The sequence below is a fragment of the Ictidomys tridecemlineatus genome, chromosome 4 (assembly GCF_052094955.1).
Source record: "Ictidomys tridecemlineatus isolate mIctTri1 chromosome 4, mIctTri1.hap1, whole genome shotgun sequence".
NCBI classification, from domain to species: domain Eukaryota; kingdom Metazoa; phylum Chordata; class Mammalia; order Rodentia; family Sciuridae; genus Ictidomys; species Ictidomys tridecemlineatus.
This window is the reverse complement of record NC_135480.1, coordinates 90450797-90477029: the sequence shown is the minus strand read 5'-3', so window position 1 is coordinate 90477029 and position 26233 is coordinate 90450797. Positions and strand designations below refer to the sequence as shown.

General features: G+C 34.1%; 1 protein-coding gene and 1 pseudogene across 1 annotated transcript; one reads left to right on the top strand and one right to left on the bottom strand.

Moving 5' to 3' along the window:
- Positions 1-38: 38 nt before the first annotated feature.
- Kbtbd3 (kelch repeat and BTB domain containing 3) lies at positions 39-24130 on the top strand. Its single transcript, XM_005329079.4, has 3 exons — positions 39-315; positions 14207-14451; positions 16470-24130. Exons 2-3 carry the CDS (start codon positions 14219-14221, stop codon positions 18070-18072), a joined length of 1836 nt encoding a protein of 611 aa, XP_005329136.1. The 5' UTR covers positions 39-315; positions 14207-14218; the 3' UTR covers positions 18073-24130.
- LOC101963628 (adenylate kinase isoenzyme 6 pseudogene) lies at positions 7282-10657 on the bottom strand (annotated as a pseudogene).
- Positions 24131-26233: the final 2103 nt, after the last annotated feature.

Here is a 26233-nt window from a genome sequence, read left to right as displayed (position 1 = left end):
GGGGCGCCGTGCGGCGTCAACACGCACGTAGCTCTCCCAGAGCGCTCCCTGCCCCGCCCCAAATTCGGCGGTCTCCACTTGGAGATAGCGGTCGGGGGCGGTTACACCAACGACCTCTGCGCTTTGCGGCATCGTGTGACGTCACGTAGGCGTGACACCCGCGGGCGAGCGAAGGGAGGGACCAAGGCCAAGAGCCCTACAGTTACGCCATTCACGCGTAGGGAAATACTAACCAGACAGCGGTGCAAGCCAATCGCAATCAGCGCTCTGGAAGCAGGGAGACTTGGGTGGAGACTTCAGAGACTGCAGTTGCAGGTGGGTGAGCTCCTGGGTCTGAGGGAGGAGTGGGATGTCAGTTCCTCATTCCTGGGGTCGGGGTTACCTCGTACGACCCACAGAAAAGAGGCTTTCCTTACCTTCAGCGGCTTCTGTCGCCCCTTTGTATTTTGGGGAGGGAGAGGGTTTTCTGGCTAGAAGGGATTATCTAGATATCCCTGGAGTTGTGCAACGCGGTGGCTCTGAGTTGCCTCCTTGTCTTGCCCCCAGCCTCATCTATCAGTAGAAAACCTACCCTCACCTAGACATTCCGTACCCCTATCAGCTGCCCACCTGAAAGCTGCCATCGAAAGCCGGGCTAAGATACTGTCCTCAGCGCTGGCGCGAGCGCGGGCCCCGCCTGAATCCAAGGCTGTCAGCCAGCTGCTGGGCTAATGCTGACCCTTCATTGCGGCGCTTAGCAACCAGGTGCTATTTTGCAGTTGCCACGCCTGAGCTAGAATTATAGGGAGAAAACGGGATTCCGATGTTGAATCATCAGTGATTTCATCTTGACAGAGGTCCTTGATCTCTCTAACAGCCACAAAAAATCAAGTAAATAACTTCAGCGGCCCTTCAGGTTTACTCTGTGCCTTTGCTCACTTTTTCCCCTCAGGCTTTATAAAGAGTCACATTGATATAGTCTGTTTCCATAGTTGTTCCATGTAGACTGTTGATGACTTTTTTTCGGTCAGTACTGGGAATTGAACGAAAGGACGCTGTACCACTAAACTACATCTCCAGTCATTTAAAATTTTTATTTTGTGAAAAGGTCTTGCTAAATTACCCAGTCTGGCTGTGAATTGCGCTTCAGCCTCCCCAGTCACTGAGATTACAGGCATACGCCAAGACTTTAAGCTGTTGGTAACACAGAAAAAGCCCATCTGATCAAAGTTCTTGTGGATTTTGGTACAGAGAAAAGTTGTATCTGCAGATGAATGTAAATACCTCGCTTGATGGTAGATTAAGTGCCATACAATGGATTCAGCCTATTCGCTTCTTCCTATGGCTGCCAGGAAATATCATCTATGTCCCCCAGTATTGACTACCACAGTTACCTGCCTGTTACTTCTGTTTCTTTAAGCAGAATTTATTCCTTTTTTCATCTGTACTTTTTCCCCATTAAGTTTTTGTAATATCATGAGTCCCCTCGAATCCTGTGCAAGGCAATGGAATTTTGAAAACACACACACACACACACACACACACACACACACTGAGAGAGAGAGAGAGAGAGAGAGAGAGAGAGAGAGAGAGAGAGAGAGAGAGAGCGCCTCAGAGCACAGTAAGATGAATTGTTGGCTTGAAATATCAATTTAGCTAATACTAAGAGATTTTGTCAGGTGCTATGCTTAAGATCTGCTTACCACTTGCAGGGAGCTTTGTCTAGTAAAGCAGATGAAGGACACACATAAAAAGCTTCAATAAGAAGATATGAAAAGTAAAAAAGTACTCTACTAAAATCTACGTCAGCAACGATTATAATACAGTTTTTCATTTTCACTTTTTGTATCTAAGCATCATACATTATAAATGAAGCATCATTTCCTTTCCTATCTTTTGAACTGATTTTTATAATTTTTGTATGTTTTCTGTTTCTAAAATACATCTATGTACATTATCTTACATGTTCTTCTGTTAATAACTATTAACGATGGAGAAACAGCTCAAAAGGAATTTGCAAAATAATTTAAGTTCAGGTTTAGGAATTCATATTCCCTTCTTTTACCACTAAACTAATTGTAGAAGATTTATTTAGTGCAATATACGGACAAGTGATGTAGTAGTTATTTTTACAGTTTTTTTCTACCTATAATATAATTCTCTCTTACCAACATCACATTCCTTGTTCCTCTGTATGATTTAGGCTCAAATGTCATACAAAGATAATGTCTGGAATAGCTCATTCTCCTCAGTCCCAGCCCCAAGCCTACTACTCTAGTGAACACCCTTTGTAAGTTTATTTAATTTAATCACCCTCCTTATTTACTTTTTAAATTTGTCCTTCAAGGCTTAGCTTAAGCCTTTTCTTAAGGCTTTCTCCAGAGTATTAAAAAATAAAGATATTGTTTATAGAATTCATTTGTCAATTATTCAAATATTGCTTTAAACATCTCTTTTATGGTTGATATTACAGGTATTCATCACTGCTCCCAGCCTAGTAATTGACTTTTACAATAGATTTTATTATTCTCACTGGGATAATACTGTTTTTATATAGTTTGTCTTTATCTCCTTCACTTTTTTAAAAGGAAATATAAATGCACCAGTTAGTAACTTGCCTAACTAGATTCCATAAACCCAAAACTATATTAAAAATTGTTTATTGCATTGGTCAGGAGAAGAGGAGGATGAACATAATAGAGGCTTTGCCAGTTTATGAGTAATGGTCATTTTGTCCGATCCTGATTCATAGCTTCTTACAGAGATTCTGGGAGACATGATGTTCTCTTTCCAGTTCTATCACCAATTGTCTGTATAACTTTGGTAAATCACTCTCCCGCGTACTAATTTCAATGGAAAGGCATCAAATGAGATCTAGCTAAGATATTTGAGATCACTAGCTTTTTATTGAGTTACAAACTTTATTCTCTCTCAAACCTTTTTCTTTTTTTCCACCCAAGACTTTATTGACTAGCTCTATAATTGTGCCAGTTTCTCAAGGAACAAACCATTATTCTCCCTTTTCCTCATTCTCCATGTTCATCCCAAAGCTCTATTTTGGTTCTACTCTAAAGTAAAGCTAAATCCATCTATTTCTCTTCCCATCATTGTACAACTTGTCTTCAAAGCTAAGTCTAGAAATATATGCTCTTAATCACTATGCAACATTGCTTCCTAATTAGATTGACAAGGACAGAGTGTTGTGGCACAGAACTAATATTCCTGAAAGATTAGATGAGGAGAGACATGAGAATTCAACTTTGAGACGATAGTGTGGTGACATTGAGAAGGGCAATTTAAGTAGGGTAAAAGGAAGGAACTTGATTGTAGTGGAATGAGAAGGTAACTTGAGGCTATGCTACCACAAAGTTAGTCCTTAAAGAAGTTTTTCTACTTGAAAAAAATATAAAAATAAGATGGTAGCTAGAGGAGAATAAGAAGTCAAAAGATATTTTTTGTTTGGTATTTGTTTACAGATGGAGATACTAAAATTTGTATTCTGTGGAAAATGTATAGTAGAGAAATAGAAATTTTTACTATTGCAAGGGAGGCTAGTTATGTGTGTGTGTGTTTTCACCATTCTAATGTGTACTCCGGAGTAGAGGACCTTGTCTGTATTGTTTTTAGCTGTATCTTCTGTATTTAGAACAGAACCTGCTATAATAATAACTACTACCTTAACTTTCTAACAATTGCTGAATGACATGGACTCTGCTTCTTTTACTCTTTTTTCAATTTATTTTTCACATATTTTCTGGAAAGATATTTTTAGAACAAATCAGATTAAATACCTAGTTTAAAATTAGTTGTTCCTATTGTACTTCAAATCGAATTGTAGCTCCTTGCACCTGCTTTCTGCAGTCCTGTTTCCTGACATTGTTGCTCCCACTAACTGTACTCCAGGTACACCAGCTGCCTTTAAATTTCTTAAAAACTGAAGGACTACTTTCTCACTTTAGGACTTTATCTAGCATTTCTCCCACCAATACCTTACCTTCTCACCAGTCAAGTCTCAAATTACACCTTCTTAGAAAGGGATCTGAGTCACATCCCATGTCCCCACTTACTTACTATTTGACCTTGGGAAAATTACTCAAAAATCTCATGTTTTTCTGTCTAGAAAATGGAGATGATACTGTTATCTGCTTTATATAATTGGTTTGAAGATTAAGAGCATGTATAAAGCATGAAGTACAGAGCCAGGCACAGAGTGAGCACTGTGTTAACTGTAACCATTTTATTATCTGAAGTAGACTGTTCCTGCTTTTCTTTTTTCTTTTTTCTTTTTTTTTTGTGTGTAATTTATTATCATCAGCAGGAACCATGTCAGCCATATGCTCCAAGATATTTAGTTCCTAATTCATATATAGTTAACATATGCAATAAATATTGAATAGTATAAGCCAGAAATCATGCTCCATTTTGGAACATCAGTATCAAACTAATAAGTGAATGACTCAATGAAATCAAAGCCCAGGTCAATTAGGACACAGCTTTAATTTCAAATTTTATCAATTTGCATATGCCTTTCCATCACTACTTTGCATCAAAGACTTGGTTTTTAGGTTTGACCCTTGTACTTTTATTGATTCAATTATGTAAATCACCTTTTAATGGAGGACATTAAAAGAAAAAATAATTTGTTTTGAAAATTGATTCAGTCTTTATTAAACAGAAAGGTGTTTCATTGAAGCTGAGATGCAATAGATGAAATACACTATTATTTTATGTGCTACTAAGAAAAAAGATATGCCAGTTTAATTATTGTACAATTTTTTATCATTTGGAATTTTTCATTCTGACAAAATGAGCCATATGTGCATGTGCTCCTGTGTATATGTGTATATATGTATACACACACACACACACACACACACACACACACACACACACACACACACACACACATATATATCCCTTGTACATACATTGAAAGAAAAATTGGCTGAGTTGCTCCTAAAACAACTTAACATTCAATCTCTATTTAGGCTCACTTTCAATTCAAGCTCAATGTCTGTGTTATATCCATATAATATCATTCTTTGTTTATAGCATTAGTGATTCATCATCTCTTATAGAAGCATCTGTTATTATCTCCAGGGTTTTCTTCCAAGTTGCTAATATCCATTTTTCATATTTAATATTCATGCGTTGACTAATGCACAGTGACTGCTGTGCAAGCAATGTGGTTATAAGATGCCTGTTCACTTCAAATACTATTGTGAAAAAATGCCTTAATAAACTACCATAATTGAATTTGAAAAATATTTGGAAAAAATAATTAACTTACAAATCTTCTGCCGAGAATTAAGAATAGTTTAATATTTAATAATATTACATATTTTAATTATTAATACTTATATACACTTGACAATATTAATTCATCATTTATGATATCATTAAAGTATTACAACACTCCAGTGAGTTGGTGTGTCTACTTTGCAGATAAGGAAACCAAAGCTTCACCAATCCTGAGCTGTAGTCACCAGTAAATGATGGACTATTTGGAACTATCTTACTCCTGCTCCAAATCCCATTTTCTTTGTTATTTGCAAAATAAACCAATAGAGATTTATTCAAACCAAATTTAAGAAATGGAAACTTTTAGCTGCTTGGATTTGTTATTCTATGTAGAATATACATGGCAGCGGGATTTATTTTTTTACTTTATAAAACCAAATAAATGTGATTGATCTTAAAGTTTTATTTTAGTATACTTAAAATTTTCTAGTAAACTCTGCTTTGTTCCTGTTCATAGAAATAAAAAATCCTTTATGTTATGTCATTGGATTCTATTCTTATTCATGAACTACAATCCTAAATAATTAACTCAATCCAACATAAGACCTAAATTACATATTTCTAATGATAATGAAATTGATTAAGAAGTATTTTGGTTGGATTTTTTAAAAATTGATATTCTTAATACCTAAGCCAATATGCACATAGTTTTATCTTTTTGAAAGTTTCTGATTTTGATACATTTTTACAGTTTCATTTTCTAATTATTTTTTAAAATATTGAAAAACCACTTTATACTCAAAATGAGGTTTTTCTTCGTATTTCCTAAGTGTTTTGAATAAGACTAAAACTGGAATTGCAAAGTAGTTTCTTGAATTGATATTTTATTTTTTTTATTTTGAACTAATTACATGTTGATATTTAGTTATAAGGATAGTGGAGAGAGTTCTCCTGTACCCCTCACCCAGTTTTTGCTAGTGGTTAATATGTAACACAAAATTAAAACCACAGATTTGACAGTATAATGTGTGATTTAGTTCCATGTCATTTCTCATATATGTATATGTTATTATAACTTTCACAACAATCTCTATACAGATTATAGGGCTGCAGAGGTAGCTCAGTGGTAAAGTGCTTATCTGGCATGCTCAAAGCCCTAGGTTCCCAGCAACACACACACATGCACAAATATGAGCAAGAGCTTACTATAGATCACTACAAATGTCTCTCTTGTGTGCAAAACTACCCTTTCAACCACTCTCCACCATCATCCACTGCTGGCAACCCCTAGTCTCTTTTCCAGGTCTGTAATTATGCCATTTCAACCTTTATATAAATGGAATTATACAAAGTGTGACCTTTTGAGATTGGCTTCTTAGTAACTCATCATAATGCCCTTGAAATCCATCTATGTTGTTATGCATATCAATAGTTTGTTCATTTTTAATGGTGAGTAGTATTCCATGGTATGAATATGCCAGATTGTTTATTCATTCACCTATTTAGCAGCATTTTGGTTGTTTCCTCTGTTTGAGTATACTAACAAAATCTTTGTAAAGCAGCAAATACAAATTTTTGTGCACATTTAAGTTTTTATTTCTCTGAGATAAAATGCCCATGAGTATCATTGTTGAATAACATGGTAGGTATATATGTAGTTTTTTTCTGATTTTTTTACTTGTTTTTTAATAGATCATCTGCATTTTCTTCAATAATGACCATAAAAGGTACCTCTTTGGTCAGATTTACTTATTATTTAGCAACTGAAGCATTAAATGATAGTTTTTACTCTTAATCTTTAATAATATTGTGTATTCGTTATATTTGAGATTGTTTAGCTTTCTCATGGAGAAAAAGAAACTCAGGTATAAATCTTCACATTATGCACTTGCTGGGCCTGCAACACAGTTTTAACTAATTTTTTTAACTGATAAGACGTGGGCAATTTCTATAAAGTAGGCAGATATCAACAAGAATGCTTTAAATGAGACATCATTACCCTAGGTACATGTATGATTGCATGAATGGTGTGACCCTACTTTGGGTACAAAACTAGAGAAGTCAAAAATTATGTTCCATTTGTGTATAATGAATCGAAGAACATTCTGCAGTCATGTATAACTGACTAGAACAAATAAATAAATTTAAAAAAGAGAATGATTGTAAAGTAGCCAGTAAAGAGTTATGATCTTGGATCCATTACTCAATCCATTTCAAGGTCTCATTTACATTATGTTGTAATTCTTCTGGTTCTTTGCTTGGAAGCTGATGCACAATTACTCCTTTGTAGGATTCTACAGCTTCTTCGTAAAGAACTTGAAAAATATCACATTGAGTATTATCTTTTAGTTTCTTCTCACTATAATCTCTTGTTTCAAGTCTTTTCCACAATACACTGTTATATGTTCTCAAGACAAAAACTATATGAAACCAACATTCAGGGAGGAAATAAAAACTGTGGTGATCAACAGTGAACTCCACCTTTTCTCATTTGTTTTTCTGACCTATCAACTATTCTACCTAAAATGGGATATTATACCATCATGTAACTGGCCTTCTAGAGCTAATCACCCACCCACCTTAATGTATTTCAGTTATGATCTTGATGTAAGTTTCTTGCCTAGTATGGTTTTTCCAACCCCTGGGGTACTGGTGAAGGTCAGAGGCAACACCACCACAGAAGGAGGGCCTCCACTCACCTGCCAACTACACTACCATATGTTTAGTTTTTTTAAGAAACTGCCAAACTATTTCTACCAAATATGTGTGTATGTGATCCAGTGTCTCTATATCCTCTTATGCCTTAGATATTGTCACTAAGTTTTTTTTTTTTTATTTTAGCCACTCAAATAAATGGGTAGTGACTTTTCATCATGGTCTTAATTTGTATCTCCATAAAGACTAATGATGTTGAACATCTTGTCATGTGTTTATTTACCACCTGTATATTCATTTTAGTGAAACATTTCTTCATATCTTTTGCCCATTTTTTAATTATATTGATTTGGTTTTTTTGCTGGTGACTTTTGAGAGTTCCTTGTGTATTCTTTAATAGATTTGATTTTGCAGATATAGTCTTCTGGTTCAAAGCTTGTCTATTTATCACATTCATCTTTTTTTTTTTTTTTGGTACTGGGAATTGAACAACCAAGGGGCACTTGCCCACTGAGCCACATCTCAGCCCTATTTTATATTTTATTTAGAGACAGGATCTCACTGAGTTGCTTAGTGCCCTGCTTTTGCTGAGGCTGGCTTTGAACTTGTGATCCCCTGTCTCAGCCTCCCAGCTGCTGGGATTAAAGGTGTGCACCACTTCACTGGCTGTTCATTATCTTAACAGGGTATTTCACAAGAAAAACATTAATTTTGATGAAATCCAATTTATTAAAATATTTTTTCATTTACAGATTATGCTTTTGAAGTCATGTCTAAGAATTCATTGACTAACCCTTAGTCACAAAGACTTTATCCTATATTTTCTCCTAAAATTTTCTCTTAAGTGAATTAATCTGTAATGGGATTGAGTGGTAATAACTGGAGACGTGGGGTGTGGCTTGAGGATATTGTAGGTTTATTGGGGGTGTGGCTGTGGATATATATTTGAATCTGTCAAGTGGAGGCTCTCTCTCTGCTACCTGATCATCATATGAACTGGTTCCCTCTGCCACACTTCCACCATGATGTTCTGCTTCCAAACTGCAAGAAATGGAGCCAGCTGTCTGTGGACTGAGACCTCGGAAACCATGAGCCCTCGTGTAAACTTTCTTCCCTAAAATTATTCTGGTCAGATCTTTTAGTCACAGCAGCGAAAAAGCTGACTAAACACACTTTGAGTTAAATTTTATGTAAAGTATGGTGTTTAGGTCAAGGTTTATTTATTGACTTGTGAATATCTATCCTCTTAAGCACTACTAGTTGAAAGGACTATTTTTCTTCCATTGGATTGCTTTTGAACTTTTGTCAAAAATGACTTGACTGGCTGGGGGCCAGGGCATGGCGGCAGGCACATGCCTGTAATCCCTGCTACTTTGGGAAGCTGAAGCAGGAGGATGAGAAATTGGAGGCCAGTCTAGGCAACAAAGCCATACCCTGTCCCCCCCCCCCCAAAAAAAGGCTATACTTCTGTGAGGCTGTTCCTCTAGTCTATATTTTGTTCACTGATCTGTGTGTCTGTCCTTTCACCAATGTCACAAGGTCTTGATTACTGCATCTATAATGTCTTGAAATTAGAATGATCATTGTCATATTATTACTTTTTCAAAATTGTATTAGTCTAGTTTTTTTATCGTTTCATATAACTTTTATAATAATCTCAATAGTATCTACAAAACATATCTTGCTTAGATTTTGATATAAGGTTTGGTTAAACCTCTATATCAGGGTTTTTTGGGGGTAGTGATTAATTTTGTGAGTATATTGACTTTTTCAATTCACAGATATGACATGTTTTTCCTCTTTGATTTCTTTTGTTTGTATTTTAGAGTTTTCAGCAAATATGTATGTGTTTTATTATATTTATATTTGGGTATTTATTTCCCTTCTTTTTTCAGCTATTGTATTTTTAATTTTGGTATTCATATACTTGTTACTAATTTATAGAAATATAAATGATTTCTGTGTGTTGATCTTGTATTTTGTGTTGTTGCTGAGCTCACTTATTAGTTTTATTTGTTTTTTAGGGAGGTTAGATTCCTTGGGATTTTTTTTGTGTACACTATCTTGGTATATGCAAATAGAGACAATTTTGTGGTTTTTTGCCAATATATATGCCTTTTATTGAATTTCCTTGCTTTAGTGTGCTGGCTTAGAGCTTCTAGTGCTATGATGAATTGCAGTGGTAAGAGTAGACATCCTTGCTTTTTTCCTCATAAGGAAGAGATTTGGTCTCTATATTAATAATACTATTTAGTATAATGTTAGCTATAACTATTGTTTTCAGTAGATATTCTCTAGCAAGTTGAGGGGGGAACTTTCTCCTGAGTTTTTCTAAGTAATGGGTTTTGGATTATGTCAAATGTTTTTGTATGAATTGATATGATTATGTAATTTTTCCTTATGTAGCTTGTTAATATGATGGATTACATTGATTGATATTCAGATATTTAATCAGTCTTACATCCCTGAATAAACTTGCTTAGTTATTATGTAATTCCTTTTATAGTTTGCTGAATTCTTTTTACTAATATTTTGTTAAGAATTTTTGCATCTGGATTTGTGAGGGATATGGGTCTGTGATTATGAAGTGTGTGTGTATGTGTGTGTGTGTGTGTGTGTGTGTGTGTGTGTGTGTGTGTGTGTTTGGGTATTGTCTTTGTCTAGAGAACAGCAGCAATGCTGGTTCAGTTCAAGGTCAGTTGTGGCTCCATCCATTAGGCCTAAGGTGAAGCAAAGCATCATACAGGGACGGTATGGCAAACCAAAGCCTGCTGACCTTCATGGCAGCCAGGAAGCAGAGACAGAGAAGAGAAGGTGCCAGGGGTAGGATATATCTTTCACAGGTACATCCCCAGTGATCTACTTCTGCCTTCTGTGGACTATTACCTGTGAATTCATCAGTGGAACTAATGCACTGATGAGATTAGCACCCTTATGATACAATCATGTCCCAAAAGTTCCACCTCTGAATGTTGGGGAACTAGCCTTCAACACGTGAGCCTTTGAGGGACATTCCAGATCCAAACCATAACCCTGATCTATGAATTATTTAGAAGTGTGTTATTTATATTCTAAGTCCTTATATATTTTCACATCTTTTGTAAAATTAATTTTTAGCTTGATTTCATTGTGGTCATATAGCATAATATGTATAATTTCAACTCTTTTTAAATCATTTGAGGTTTGCATTGTGGAGCAGGGTATGGTCAATGTAGGCATATGTTCCATGGGCACTTAAAAAGAATACTTAAAGTCTTCTGTAGAGGTTGATTAGATTCTGTTGATTGATGGTGGTGTTGAATTCTTTTATATATCCTTGATGATTTTTTGAGTAGTTTTAGAGAGGTGAGTATTTAGATCTCCATCTATAACAGTGGACTTGTTATTTTACTTTCCTCTTGCATCAGTTTCCACTTCATATATTCCAGAACTCTTTTGTTTATGCATATACATTTAGGATTGCTAGTCTTCGCGGTGGATTGACGTTATGTAATATTTCTCTCTATCCCTGGAAATTTTTATTTCCAAAGTTTACTTTATCTTGTATTAGTATTTCCATACCTACTTTCATTTAATTAAGGCTTGTATAGCATATTTTTTCTCTCCTCTTATTTTTATCTACTTATACCATCATACTTGAAGTGAGTTATTTGTAGGAAATTATAGTTATGGAATGCCAAGGTCTCGGCTTGGCACCAGAATCACGAGCCACCACACAGCTTTGTAGGTTCAAATAGAAATTCTTTATTCCCGCTCTCACACCGCCTCCACACAGGTCCAGGGGCAATTCCGTTCCAGGGGCAATTCCGTTCTCCCGTCTGCCCGCACAATTCACCTACTCCACGAGGCTATCTCCAAATCCCATTTTAATCTCACGAGAACTCAACAGGAACAAGCAGCAGGAACACCCTAATCCCAGCAATAATCTTCAACCTCTAACTTCCCTAAAACCCATTATCTTAAACTGGCAACGCCTTAAACTCAAGGAGCCGGTTACTTCCTCAAACCTGATCAGCTCTAAACCCGGATCCACCTTGGTCCTTGAGCAAGGTCACCTTATTAAAGCATGCATGCAATGTCCCATCGAATGTCCTCTAAGCAGCATGGGGTAGGCTTGGCAAGGAAATTTCGATGCGTCAATCCTACTTGGTAATGGCCCTCAGCAATGGAAGTTATAGGAAGGTAACTCTATCTACTCTGGTAATCTCTGTGTTTTAATTGGCATGTATAAACCATTTTTATTTAGTACAATGATTTTGTTAGTACTTAGTCTATTTATCTTTTGTTTATTCTCCCTAATTTTCATTCCTGTATTTCATTTTCTACGTCTTTCTGTGGGTTGAGACTTTTTAGAATTCTATTTTAATTTAGTTATAATGACCATAAGTATTATCTCGTTGCATACATTTTTTGTTGTTGTTCAGCCTTCTCTGATATCATTCTAGTAGGGAAACAGGAGAAGAAAGGTTGAGTCTCTGATTGCAACCTAGCATGTGCAGAATTCTAGGCTTCTCATTGCTCTTTTATAAATGTGGGTAGGTGAAGAACCACAATTCTTCTATTATATTCAGCTAGGGTCATTGTCTAAAACCTTTTTGGTTTGCCAAGTTGCTCCTTTCTTAGTCCCGAGACTAAACATAACAAGTTTTTCTTGAGGCTCTTGCTGTGTGTGTGTGTGTGTGTGAGTGAGTGTGTGTGTGTGTGTGTGTGCATGCGCGTGCGTGCACGCCAAGATTCTTCTTCAGTATCCAGATTATATTAGGAAAAAAAAAACACACAAGGAACTCATCACCATCTTGCTCCTTAGGTCCCAAGTTCACTAGGCACTCTGTTTTCTTCTCTCCACTTTTTTCATAGTCTTCATATGTTTGGAATTCTGAGTGTGTATGTGTGTGTTCAGGGGAGGTTGTTGTACTTAGCAGGAAAAACAGGGGGAGCAGAAGTTTCTTTTTTATAGGGAATATAATTATAAGAATTAAATACCATGTAAAACCCGTGGGCCAGTGCCTGGCACAACTTACTGGCTCAGCAGATGTTATGTGTTGTTATCATATATGTCCTCGTTATCAAGACTGATCTTAAACTGATGTAAATTTTAACCAGTTCATTATGACGGGATGATGTTTCCACTTGATGTTGAAATTGAGGGTCATGAAGAGTATGGGCTTTGAGTGAAACAAAGATGTTTCTATGAATTTTGTGTTCTTAGGCATATTATTTAATCTGAGCCTCAATCTGTTCGAAAAAGGCATTACCAATACCAACCTAAGGAGATTATTATGAGCATTGAATATAATAATTATATAAATTACTTACTATAAATCCTGGTACTGTCAGTCTTGTTATGTCACTATAAACTATGAAAGTTCATAGTCTCTAACTATACAGTTGCCTATCAATGTTTATTGTTAACAGAAATGGAAGTTTTACATGTAGTATTTTCTCCAGCTTTTGGGTTTAAAGGTCCAAAAATTCTGCTTCATTACATGAATATAGATGCTGAATTTAGATGGTTGTGATTGTCAAAATTTCCCTCTATACCTAACCTTTGTCCTCAGTGTGTTAACATGATCAAGTTTCTTCTATCTAAAACAAAACAACATTTCTGTTTTGCAATTCCTTGCTTTTGGTGGTAAAAATTTTATGCTGGGAGCTGAAATAGCAGTTTGGGGAATTCATGATTTTCTGGCCTTCAAATCTCTTGGATAGCTGACCTCATGTTTAGAAAGTCTTTTTAAAATAAAGTTACATGTTCTTTTCCTTCCTTCTTTCAAATAAGTAAACTTGGATCAATATTTGCCTTTGTCTTCCTCAGTAAAGGTCATAACTAGTTTAGTGCAATCAACCACTCTGATCTTTTAAACTAATTATCTTGTAAAAATAACCTTGAATGCTCCAATGTTAACATTTTAATGCCTACTTTGCAACCAGAAGAAAATGGATGGGAGGGAAGAGGGATGTGCTAGGTACATACTCAAATTATTATTACTACAGAAATAATGCTACTTATTGTAACAATAAGGTTAGTCATGAAGTGAGATCCTAGATAAGCTATGTATTTTTACAAGGTGTAAGTTTGGTATTTAACACAATTGTATAGCATGAATGTTATGCCTCATAATATATTGTTTAATTCCAGTGAGCTCAACATTTATGAAAATTCAACAGGAATTTATTATTAAATGTTATTAAAGCAAATATTTAGAACAAGATTTACTATCGTGTGATTGTTGTTAGCATGTTTGTAAAATTGACATTAAGAAGATAGATTTTGAGGTCTGAAATTTTCATTAGATCTCTACTTAATTGGTGATTTTTTTTTTCATTCTAGTTCCAAATATAGATGGAATTCACTATGGATAATTCATATGATTTCAACATACGAAGCTCATGTAATGGAATTCCATCTGAGAAGAAAAACAACTTCCTTGTGTCTGAAGATCATGGACAGAAAATCTTAAGTATACTGCAGAATTTTAGAGAGCAAAATGTCTTTTATGATTTCAAAATAATTATGAAAGATGAGATAATCCCATGTCATCGTTGTGTGTTAGCAGCGTGTAGTGACTTTTTCAGGTACTTTACCTTGTCTATGTCTCAAATTTTATGATATGGATAATTAAGTTTATGATATGATTAGCTCAGTTTTCCCCCCTCAGTTATTTGCACAGGAATATGCAAAATAATTTTTAGTTCTTAAAGAAAAACTAGATAAAACTAAGATTAACAAGTGATTTTTGAACAGGAGAACTTAAAACTACTTTTTCAAAACTTGGGCCTTCCCAAGACTATATTTCCCAAAGTTCTAGGGAATCTTAGTCTCTTGAAATGTTCTGGGAAGTAAATTTTTTTTTCATATAAAGTCAGTTTTGTTTAGGAGATTCCTGCACTATATTATTTTATAAAAAGATGAAGTGATAAGTTGAACAAACATGAAAACAATTCAAAGAATATGAGTTAGGAAAATAAACTGGTTGTGTATTTGATTGGGAAGGGGCTCTAACTCAGAAAATTTCTCCCCTCTTTGGTAAAGATATTCCTGTAGTAGGGAAAAGTAATTCTTAGCAAAGCATTTCTCTGTAGTACATAAATTGTTCTGATTATAAATATAATATAAATTTATAAATTTATATTATTATATAATTTTATATTATTATATAATTATTATATAATATATATTATATTATATAATTTATATGATTATAAATATAATATAATTTGGTTTCCCGTGAGGTCACCCTACAGGGATTCTCCTAGCCATGACATTACAAGAATTCTGTGATGACAGTGGGCTGCTGATTCTACAAGGTTAAGGATCAGACACATTGCCCTCTTATCTGATAGTTGTCTCAAAGTAATACTGTCCTGTGGAGCCTTCATGGACAAGTCTATTTTTTAATTAAATGTTTATGTCCATAGTACTTTTTTTTAGCTTACACCTTATTTTTTATAGGACTGCTTTTCATTTTTAAAATTACTATTAGACTAATATAGGTTTCTAATTTTCTGCCTGTTTTAAATAACACAAATGACAGATCCTTTTATTAAATGAATATTTAATATAGTTCTCATTAAAAATATAGATAGAAATTTGATCATTTACACTCTTGTACAAAAAAGCTACCAATTCATAATGTGTATTTTATGATTAAATGTACTCACTGCAATGTTGGAAGGAAAATATAATATTAAAATGTCAAAAAAATGTGCATAATGCATGATAAATACCCTTTATATTTGGATAATGGAAATTATGATTAACATGTAAAGTCATTTGGAATAAGAAATTGAAAAGAAATCACACATTTTATAGTAACCACTTTATGAAAACAGGATAAATATAAGATAAATGTTGTCCAGATACTTTAAATATGAGTAAATAAAGTATAGAAATATGATCTTACTTTTGTCTTATGAAAAGAAATGTGGAAACTGATAGTAAATCAAAAACACATTCAATCTTATAGAAAAAGCATTTGCTTTCTTTAAATGATAACACTAAAATAGCTAATACTTTGTATTGAATAACTTATTCCTCTCAAAAACCCAATGAAGTAGATAGTATCAGTATCCCCATCTTCATATGAAGAATTTGAAGCAGAGGAAAGTTGTCACCTCCCCAGGGTCATACAACTAATAAGTGGCAGAGACTAGAAAACCTACTCAGGTAGCTCGCTCTAGAGGCCATGCTCTTAATTTTACCCTAAAGTAACTATAGAGATTTTAATAATTAATATAATTATCATTATAGATTAATATCTCTCAATTGATATACATTATTTAAAGCTCCTACATAATATGTAATATGGATATACTAACTTTTATCACTATTTTCATTTGGTTTCATATTAAGAAGTATTGAGTAGCTAGTAGTTTCATATTAAGAAGTATTGATGTAGGAAGTAGCTTTATCATTCTCCTTTTTCCTAAGTTGTATTCTTAGTTTTAGCATTCATTAGAATGCTATCAAGTATGATTTCATAAATGTATTTTAAATCACCGTAAGTATAAAGGAAACCTCCTTCGGGTATATTGAAAATTACAGAGCAAAATATTCCTGTTTACTTGTTCTTTTGTGTTCTTTATTTTTGCAGGGCTATGTTTGAAGTAAACATGAAAGAAAGAGATGATGGAAGTGTTACCATTACTAATTTGTCCTCCAAAGCAGTAAAAGCATTTCTTGATTATGCCTATACTGGAAAGACAAAAATTACAGATGATAATGTGGAAATGTTCTTCCAGTTGTCATCATTTCTTCAAGTTTCCTTCCTATCCAAAGCTTGCAGTGACTTTTTAATAAAAAGCATTAATCTCGTCAATTGTTTACATTTATTATCTATATCAGATAGCTATGGTTCAACCCGTTTGTTTGATCATGCATTATACTTTGTACAACATCACTTTTCTCTGTTATTTAAATCCAGTGATTTCTTAGAGATGAATTTTGGAATACTGCAAAAATGTCTGGAATCAGATGAATTAAATGTTCCTGAAGAAGAAACAGTACTGAAGGTCGTCCTTAATTGGACAAAACATAACTTAGAATCAAGGCAAAAGCATCTGCCTCATTTGATTAAGAAAGTAAGATTACATCAGTTATCCGAGGACACACTTCAAGACTGTCTTCTCAATGAAGAGTGTTTACTCAAAAGCACAAACTGTTTTGACATAATCGTGGATGCAATTAAATGTGTACAAGGTTCTAGTGGACTTTTCCCTGATGCTCGACCATCCACAACTGAAAAATATATATTCATTCATAAAACTGAGGAAAATGGAGAAAATCAATATACATTTTGCTATAATATTAAAACTGACTCATGGAAAATATTACCACAATCACACCTGATTGATTTGCCAGGGTCTAGTCTGTCTAGCTATGGAGAGAAAATATTCTTGACTGGTGGTTGCAAAGGGAAGTGTTGTAGAAAGGTTCGACTTCATATTGCTGAGTCTTACCATGATGCTACCGATCAAACCTGGTGCTACTGCCCAGTCAAAAATGATTTCTTTTTGGTATCAAATATGAAGACACCAAGAACCATGCATACATCAGTTATGGCTCTCAACAGATTATTTGTCATAGGTGGAAAGACTAGGGGATCTCAGGACATTAAAAGTCTCCTAGATGTTGAGTCATATGATCCTCTTTCTAAAGAATGGATATCTGTTAGCCCATTACCTAGAGGCATATATTATCCAGAAGCAAGTGCATGCCAAAATGTAATTTATGTTCTTGGATCAGAGGTAGAAATTACAGATGCCTTTAACCCATCACTTGATTGCTTTTTTAAATATAATGCTACAACTGATCAGTGGTCTGAACTAGTAGCAGAGTTTGGGCAATTTTTTCATGCTACACTAATTAAAGCTGTCCCTGTAAATTGCACACTGTATATATGTGACCTTTCCACCTATAAGGTTTATAGTTTTTGTCCAGATACTTGTGTTTGGAAGGGTGAAGGGTCTTTTGAATGTGCAGGTTTTAATGCAGGTGCAATTGGAATTGAAGATAAGATTTATATATTAGGTGGTGATTATGCACCAGATGAAATCACAGATGAAGTACAAGTCTACCACAGCAGCAGGTCAGAGTGGGAAGAAGTTTCACCAATGCCAAGAGCCTTAACTGAATTTTACTGCCAGGTGATTCAGTTCAATAAATACAGGGACCCATGGTTTTCTAATCATTTCTAAAAGAAGTATGTGCTTGGACATTCTGAAGCTACTCCATTCTTGTAACATGGTAAATCTGTTTGCCATAATGATTGGTAGAAAGGTCTTTACATCTTACTAAAATAAAATGTTCCTTCTATTACATGACTACTATGTATGTATGCTAGCTATGAATATACAGTTCCCAGAAATGTATAATACACAATACAATTACCAAAAATTATGTTGAATGTAATTTAATCTTGGAGAATCCAGAATACTTAGTATTTTCATATGTAAGTAAAAGTTATAGGCTTTGATACTTTGATTTTTTTTAAGTACTTCTCCTATGAAAGATTAGTTAAAACAAAGTTCGCAGATTTGTACTATATAGATGGGTAAATCTCTTGAGGTAGTAAAAATGAATTATACACACTATAATATGGGACATGAAAGAAATTATAAATAGGTGAGAATCCTAGCTTGATACTGTCAGCCTAAGAGTTATTGAATTCTTGTTCTTTCTGATCTTAGGTTAACTTTTTTAAACATTTCTTTCTTTTAGTTATTTTTTTTGCCAGAATTTTTCTAAAATGAAACATATTTCCCCATCATTCTAAACAGTAAACCTACACTAGTTTTTTTAGTAATTCAGCTTAATAAAAGCATGTTGTACCAATATAGAATACCATGCTATTGACAGTTACTTAAATCTTTTAAAACTGATTATTTTTGTTGTCAGTTTAAATTCTTTAGCAGTATACCTTTCATCATATTTTTGGCTCATTAGTAAATTAACATTCTTTATTAGTGATTCTAAGTTATATCTAGACTGAATTTATCTTAACATGTAACACATGTAGTGATATTCTTAGATTCTAGGATGGTAGTCTTAAAATATTTTTTCTGTATCAATGTCAGGTTCCAACATAATTGAGGATATAGAAAATTTGACCTCTAGATAAGTGGATCTTATCATTCCACTTCTTAAACTTTATTCAAATTTCAGCTACAGTAAGAAATTTTAAGATTTATTCGTCACCACATCAGTTTTCTGTAATAACATATACAACCATTAAAGCACCATTCTGTTTTACTCCTTCAGTAAGTTACTCATAGTAAATTAATTTCTAATTTAAAAAGATGACTAGCCTTTTTGTTATTGATAATAGTATTCACTACCTGTTTACGTGTTCAATTTTCAACTCAAGTAAAAAGAATATTGGTCTTGTTTTCAATAGATGGTTCTGCCTTGCAAGGAAATGTTTCTTTACTCAGTATAAAAGACATTTTACATTTTAAGATTCCTGGTTTATATCTCAGGTAATGTGTAGATTGTATTTCTCTGGAATCACATGTAGTTTCATATACTTAGAAGTAACTTTTAATCTGTAGTAAATATAAAGTGGAAATGTATTTAAATGAAGTTTCTTTTATTCTACCATATAAAATTATGAAAATAAGTTTCAAATATATTTTTGAATATCAAAGAGAATTTAGAGTACAAACAGCAACTGTCTCCAATGAGGTAACAGTTACATAAAGAGAATTCTGTAGAATTGGTGGCCTTCCTATCTAAGCACATGATTAGTTGGCTCTGCCCTTTCCTGTAGGTATGTGTTTAAGAAAGAAAATTTAATGGAGGCTTCTCTATATTTGTGTGCCTTTGAAAACACATTATTTGAGAAAGACCATAACAGTAAGTGACCTATATTTGGATTTACTGAACCATTAATTTAGGCATATATTAATAGAGTATGTTTAAATATTGTTGTCATCACTGACTTTAGGAATTGTTCATCGCTTCCAGAAAGGAGAACTAAAGCAAAACCAAATCCTTTCCTGATACTGTTTCATTATTTTATCATCTTGATTTCTACCATTCTTCTCATTGGCCATTGCTTTATGGCAATGTTTCTAGAAATATCCTTCTTATCAAAACGTAGGTGGTTCCCTATGCATTTTGTTTTTTACCTTTTTCTAATGCAGATTTTCTGCCTTAGTTGCTACAGGGGCTGTGGATTATTTCTTGATCATTTTCATGCATTGCCATTCCTTTATAGCACACTTTTCAGCTCTTCTTCAATTATCACTGTGAAGAAAATACTATGTCTAGTTATAAGACCCCAAACTCTTCCTGTATTCACTATTTTTTCTCATTGCCTGTGGGCTTTGCATCACTAACTGATCTTCTAATTGAATCTCGTTGTCGTTGTACTTTCATTTGATCTATAAGCCTTAAAAATGATTCTGTCTTTAGATTCCTCAAGGAATCCATCTACACAGGTTCAGTGCTGGGTGTATGTTCTAGTCTTGCCAATCATGGCTTTACTGTCTAAGAACAAAATGTATCATTCTGATCTCATCATTCTGGATTTCTGACATGCAAATCTCAGCAATCCCTCAAGTCTATTAACAGTATCTCCAGAAGAGGCCATCTTTTCTGTTTGTAAATTTAGGTAAGAAAAAATAACATTCTTTTATGAACTCTTCCCTTAGTCATTATTTTCAAAATCTGTCTTCCTTTCATTTTATTTTTCAGCCAGTGCTACAGCATAAGAGACAATTGTGCTCATTTTCCAGATTGTTGTCATTCCTGTGGAGAAATTCTGCATAACATTTCTACTACATTTATATTATGCATGAAAAAATATTTGAATATTGTGCTATCTTTAAAATTTAAAGGTATATGTCAATAAGCATAAAAAGATTAACATCTGAGAAAAAAACTCAATAAATATTCTTAGAGTGACCTCTGGATTTGGGCTAAAATCTAATGTAACTTTTGTTCATCTGCAGCCTTTGAGATAAATAATATGAAGAATATTTGCATAATCAAAATTAACTGAATTTCCATAATATTCAACTCTGATACTGGAAAAGAAAGAGATCTTACATGCTACTGTTGGAAGTTAGATTATTTGAGAGTGACTTTATATTGCAATATGATTCCATTTTCTCAGAGGAACAACTAACTGAGTATGTATTGAGTGTGCTTAGCTCAAGGTACATCACTTGAAAATCAGAATTGCACAGAGAAATGCATTTGTTTATATTTTGATATTTGAAAGCAAAAAATACTGTGATGTAATGAATAAATAGTTAAATGTATAATATTACTTTGAGATTTTAATTGGATCTAGTATTCTCAAAATTATCTATATTTAGAATTGAAGTGTAATATCCCAAAATGTTTTTCTAGAGGGCAGCTCTGGAGGGACTCCTAAACACAAGGGCTGAAATTTATAGGAAACCAGATTTATGTCTAAGAAACAACTTTACTCCATGAAGTCCTTTTTATGAAGTCCTACTTTAGATTGTGACTATTTATCAAGGACTCTGGTGTTTGACAAATTGTTAGCTCAGTGATTTCCTTCACAGGAGTGCATGACCAAAGATTTTTGCATTCTATTTATACATTTTGATTTCAATCATTTTCCTTATATGGACTAATTGCTTCTTCCTCCAATTTAGTTAGCAATTTAGATATCTGATTTCAATGGTTGTGCATACTCAAGATTTTTCAATAGGACCTGAGACTTTAAACTGTTTAATTTGAGAAGCATTTTGGTTAAAGGGGATTTTTTTTTTTCTTTTAATCACTCAGGAAAAGTCGGTAAATGGTGCTGACATTTATAGTGAGATGTTGACTGGGATTTTCCCTTATACTTATCATAGATGCATGTTTGTCTTATAGTGAATAAAAACTAAAAGCCAGTTTCTCTGAACTTTGTTCTTATTTTCATGGAAATGTATTTATACAACGAAAGGTAGTGATTTCCATTGATATTATTTAATTTTGAACTCTAAAAAATTATGTTTATAAATTATATTTGATGACTGATGCTTAGTCAAATTTAATAACAAAATAAGAAATTTAATCATAGAATGATACTATTATACATTTATCAAAAGATAAGTCTTCTAAATCATAGACTTCAAATTTGAAAATAACCTTTGAAATTTAATACAGTTTCCAATCTGGAGTAGAAATTCCCTCTAAATTTGAAAACCTAGACATGTGATTTTTTTTTTTTTCAGTTTCTCAGTGCTTTAAGAGGTAAATTGGGCTGGGGAAGTGGCTCAAGCGGTAGCATGCTCGCCCAGCATGCGTGCGGCCAGGGTTCGATCCTCAGCACCACATACAAACAAAGATGTTGTGTCTGCTGAAAAACTAAAAATAAATATTAAAATTCTCTCTCTCTCTCTCTTTAAAAAAAAAGAGGTAAAGAATCACTATCTTCATTTTTTAATTTTTCTATTAGAAACATTGGAAATAACTCTGAATTGCTATAAAACTTCCAGCGGTTGATCAGAGGTTTCTGACTCTGTCTGCAAGTCATTCAAGTGTTTGAAACAGTACCATGTCTCTCATCCTTCCAAAACAGGCTCTCATTTTCATCTCCCACAAAGGCTGGATTACATACCTGTTCCTTATACAGTTGCCTCAGAGAATCTATCCCTTGCTTTTTTCTTTTTTCTTTCTTTCTTTTTTTTTTTTTTTTTTTTTGGTGGATTGAGCCTGACTAGCATTGCAGAATCTATTTCACATTTGGATAGTGCCTCACTGTCTATTCCTAGTGTACTTAAAAATTAAGACCTCTCATTCTCTCATCTATCTCTTTAGCTTTTGTAAATCCCACCAATGCTAGAGCCTTGCTTTCTCACATAATCATATTTTCTGAATGAGGAATTCTAAAGCAAACTTTAATGTCAATCTTTTGTTATTTTATGTAGTTTTCAAATTTTAAAAAATACTCTACAAAAGATTTTAAAACGTAAACCAAAACTAGTAACCAAAGCAGTTATATAATAAGAAATAGTTAATAAGAGGGCAATTTTCTTAGCAATTAATGGAGACCAGCCTATGATGATAACTATTTAAATCTGGAGATTCATTTGTGGTGTTAATTGAATAGAGAATGATATTTTCATGACACAGAGTCATAAATAGCTTATGGGCCAGGGAGCTTTTTTCATTTCATTACCATTGACAACATTTCCAACCATAATATCTAACTAGCTCAACAAATTAAGCTATTGGGTTCAAATGTAACAAGGTTGCTGAAAATAACTCAGAGTGCAGTTTTCTGGTAGTGAGCATCCCATTGTATAAATATTTTATAAATGTCTGTCTTCCTCATATAACTAGAAGCTCTTACGGATAGGGACATAGCTTCATCATTTCAGAATCCAGCAACTAGCACACTACCCATCCTAATAAGGCATCCAACAAACTGATATTTTATTGAGCAATAGGTGAAGCAAAATATATTTATCATAGTTATAGTGTAATTGAATGGAGTTAATATATCTGCAGTCTGTTTTCATGTACAAAGGAAATTATTTTATGTTAAGAGTTTACATTTTAGAATGGTACCACGTTGTACTTCAGTTATCTATCAGTGTATGTGTTAATTCTTTTTATAATGCCTAATAATTGCTTATGTTTAAAGTATGAGAAAATTGGTTTAGGCCAGTTTCTATGACTTCAACTTCTGTTTCCTTTCTTTACTACATAGAAAGGTTAATCAGAAGCATTTTTTGAGAGTAAAATCACATTATTCACTATACTGCCGACCTTTGGAGAGCATGTATAACTGATTGTACCGTTGTGTATGTATAATTAGTTCTTGAAGGTGAGATTACAGATTTAAAGTCATTTATTCACCTAATTCTTTAGTGCTTGTAGATTGTTTTGTTTTCATGAATTTTAACTATAATACCTTCACTCAAAGGCAATAATGGATAAGTCAATGACTGCAAGTTTCTTTAATACATATGCAAGCCCCATTTTTCCTATAAGAGCATGATAGCTTCAGTGATCTTTCTCCCACTTGGGTTGGGGGAGGATAGTGCTCAAAGCTACTTGCACTGCATACACGGGTAACTTACTACATTTCTTTATTAGTGGAATGTGGGCTTTTGGATATGCTATGAGAAATAAAATCAGCATTTTTGCAGGTCCATATTGAACATACTAACATGTAGTAAAACTTCAATTCTATAAAGTAACTATTAGTTTATTAAAATGTATCTCAGAAAAAATATATTGTCTGTATGTATTATTACTAGAAATAAAAGAGATAGAGAAAGGCAATGCAAGGGCTCTCATTTTCTTGCCTCTCTCCAGTGTCCTAAATTCCTGAATGACTCTAATGGGTCTCAGAATTACTGAGAACTATCTGGGATGGATGGTATTGTCAGAAGGGGTTTCATAGTTGGGATATGTGCAACCATGTAGACTTCAAGATGGACAACCTAGTCTGAAATGAACACCAGAGTAACAGTCTCCAGGTGAGTCATACACCTCAGACCCTGACAGAGTTAAGAAAGAACAGATCAAATGTCCATGAACCACAGGTAACAACCCTAAAAGCTAATCAAATACACATGGTCTGGAACTGGTCAAACCTGACTCACTGGATGCTAGGCATACAAGAATAGGTCAGCTGCCCGGGTGCAAGCCTTTCTACCTCATACACCCAGATATTCATTGCCGCAGTCTGGCTGGGCACAATTCAGGAGCCACTTGTCAAAAGAAACCAGCGGGGGGGGGGGGAGGTTTATACCAGCGGGGGGGGGGGGGTGAGGTTCTTTGCCTCACCTCTGTTGGCCCCCAAATTTTAGCTGAATGATCATGACAAGCAGAAGGGAGGAAGATACACCAAGCCAATTGATGGCTCTTGTTGGAAAAATTGTACCACCGATGACATCATCAGCAAAAATACCTCAACACTACCACAAGTCGCTGCATCAACAGATAGTTCACAATGCATACAAGTGAGTTCACAATGCATACAAGTGACACATAGTCTAGGCAAGTTCTGCAAGCAGTTCAGTGATGGCTATTGCAGAAGCTGTAGATTAGTTTTATCTTTGTCTTCACCGGCACTGGGATGAAGATAGGAATTCTGGCAATAATGGCTAAAGATAAAATTGTGTAACATTCCAGAAGGCACTAAAGGAAAACAATTTTCTTAACAATTTACATTATCTTGAAGAGAATTATTAAATATAATGAAAAGGAAAGGTGAAAGTAAACAAACAGATCTATTAAACTCCTTTTTTCTTTACATATTAAAACAATCCTTAACAGTTATTGACCCAATTTAAATTAAACCACTTAAATCACGTGAATTAAAAAAAAATATTTGGATCCATTTTTTCATGAGCACTCATCATATATGATATATGGACATACGTACATTCAAACATATAACACAAAACACAACTGTGCACACATAATATAATACATACAACACATAACATAATAGTAAAGGCCTTATAACTTTTTACAGGTGAAATCTCCATTGCAATGTTTAAAAACTGTATAGTCAAAAAATAGAACTGATCAGTAAAATATTAACCTAGGTCTGTATGAGCTCAAAAAACAAAATAGAACTTCATGATATGGGAAAGGGCAATAATAAAATAGATATTGAAAAAAGCATCCTGGTTCTGTTGCAGATGTAAGAATAACCAAACTGGAGTTTTGGATATCAGCTGTTATGAATTTGAGCCAAATCATCTTCTTTTTGGTCTGTAGAAATCACTTTAGTTAATCTCTCTGGAATCCAAATCGGCTGCTGTTCTCCCTGTGGAAACACAAAAACAGGCCCCCGACTCCAGACAATCACTGGGTCAGGACCTTGGTTAATCTCTCTGGAATCCAAATCGGCTGCTGTTCTTCCTGTGGAAACACACAAACAGACCCCCGACTCCAGACAATTACTGGGTCAGGACCTTTCCATTGTCCTGTTAGAATATCTTTCCAAAGTACCTTGGGCTTACGTACATTTTTTGGACACATATGCCTTTCTGCAGCACTAAGTCCTGATGAATCCAAATTTTAAAAGTTTAGAGTAAAAAGGGTTATTATAAGTTTATCTTTGGGGAATATATACCCCTTCCCAATTCCGTCTTTTTGCTTTAATAAGTACATTTTAATAGTTTGATGAGCTCTTTCAACTATGCCTTTTCCCTGTGGATTGTATGGGATTCCTGTTATATGAGTAATGCCAAATGATGAGCAAAATTGTTTAAAAGAGGTAGAAGTATAACCAGGGGCATTATCTATTTTTAACTGTTTTGGAACGCCCACAGTGGCAAAATTTTGTAAGCAATGAGCTATAACATCTTTAGTTTCTTCTCCGGCATGAAGGGAGCCTATCAAAAATCCAGAGGAAGTATCAACTATAAC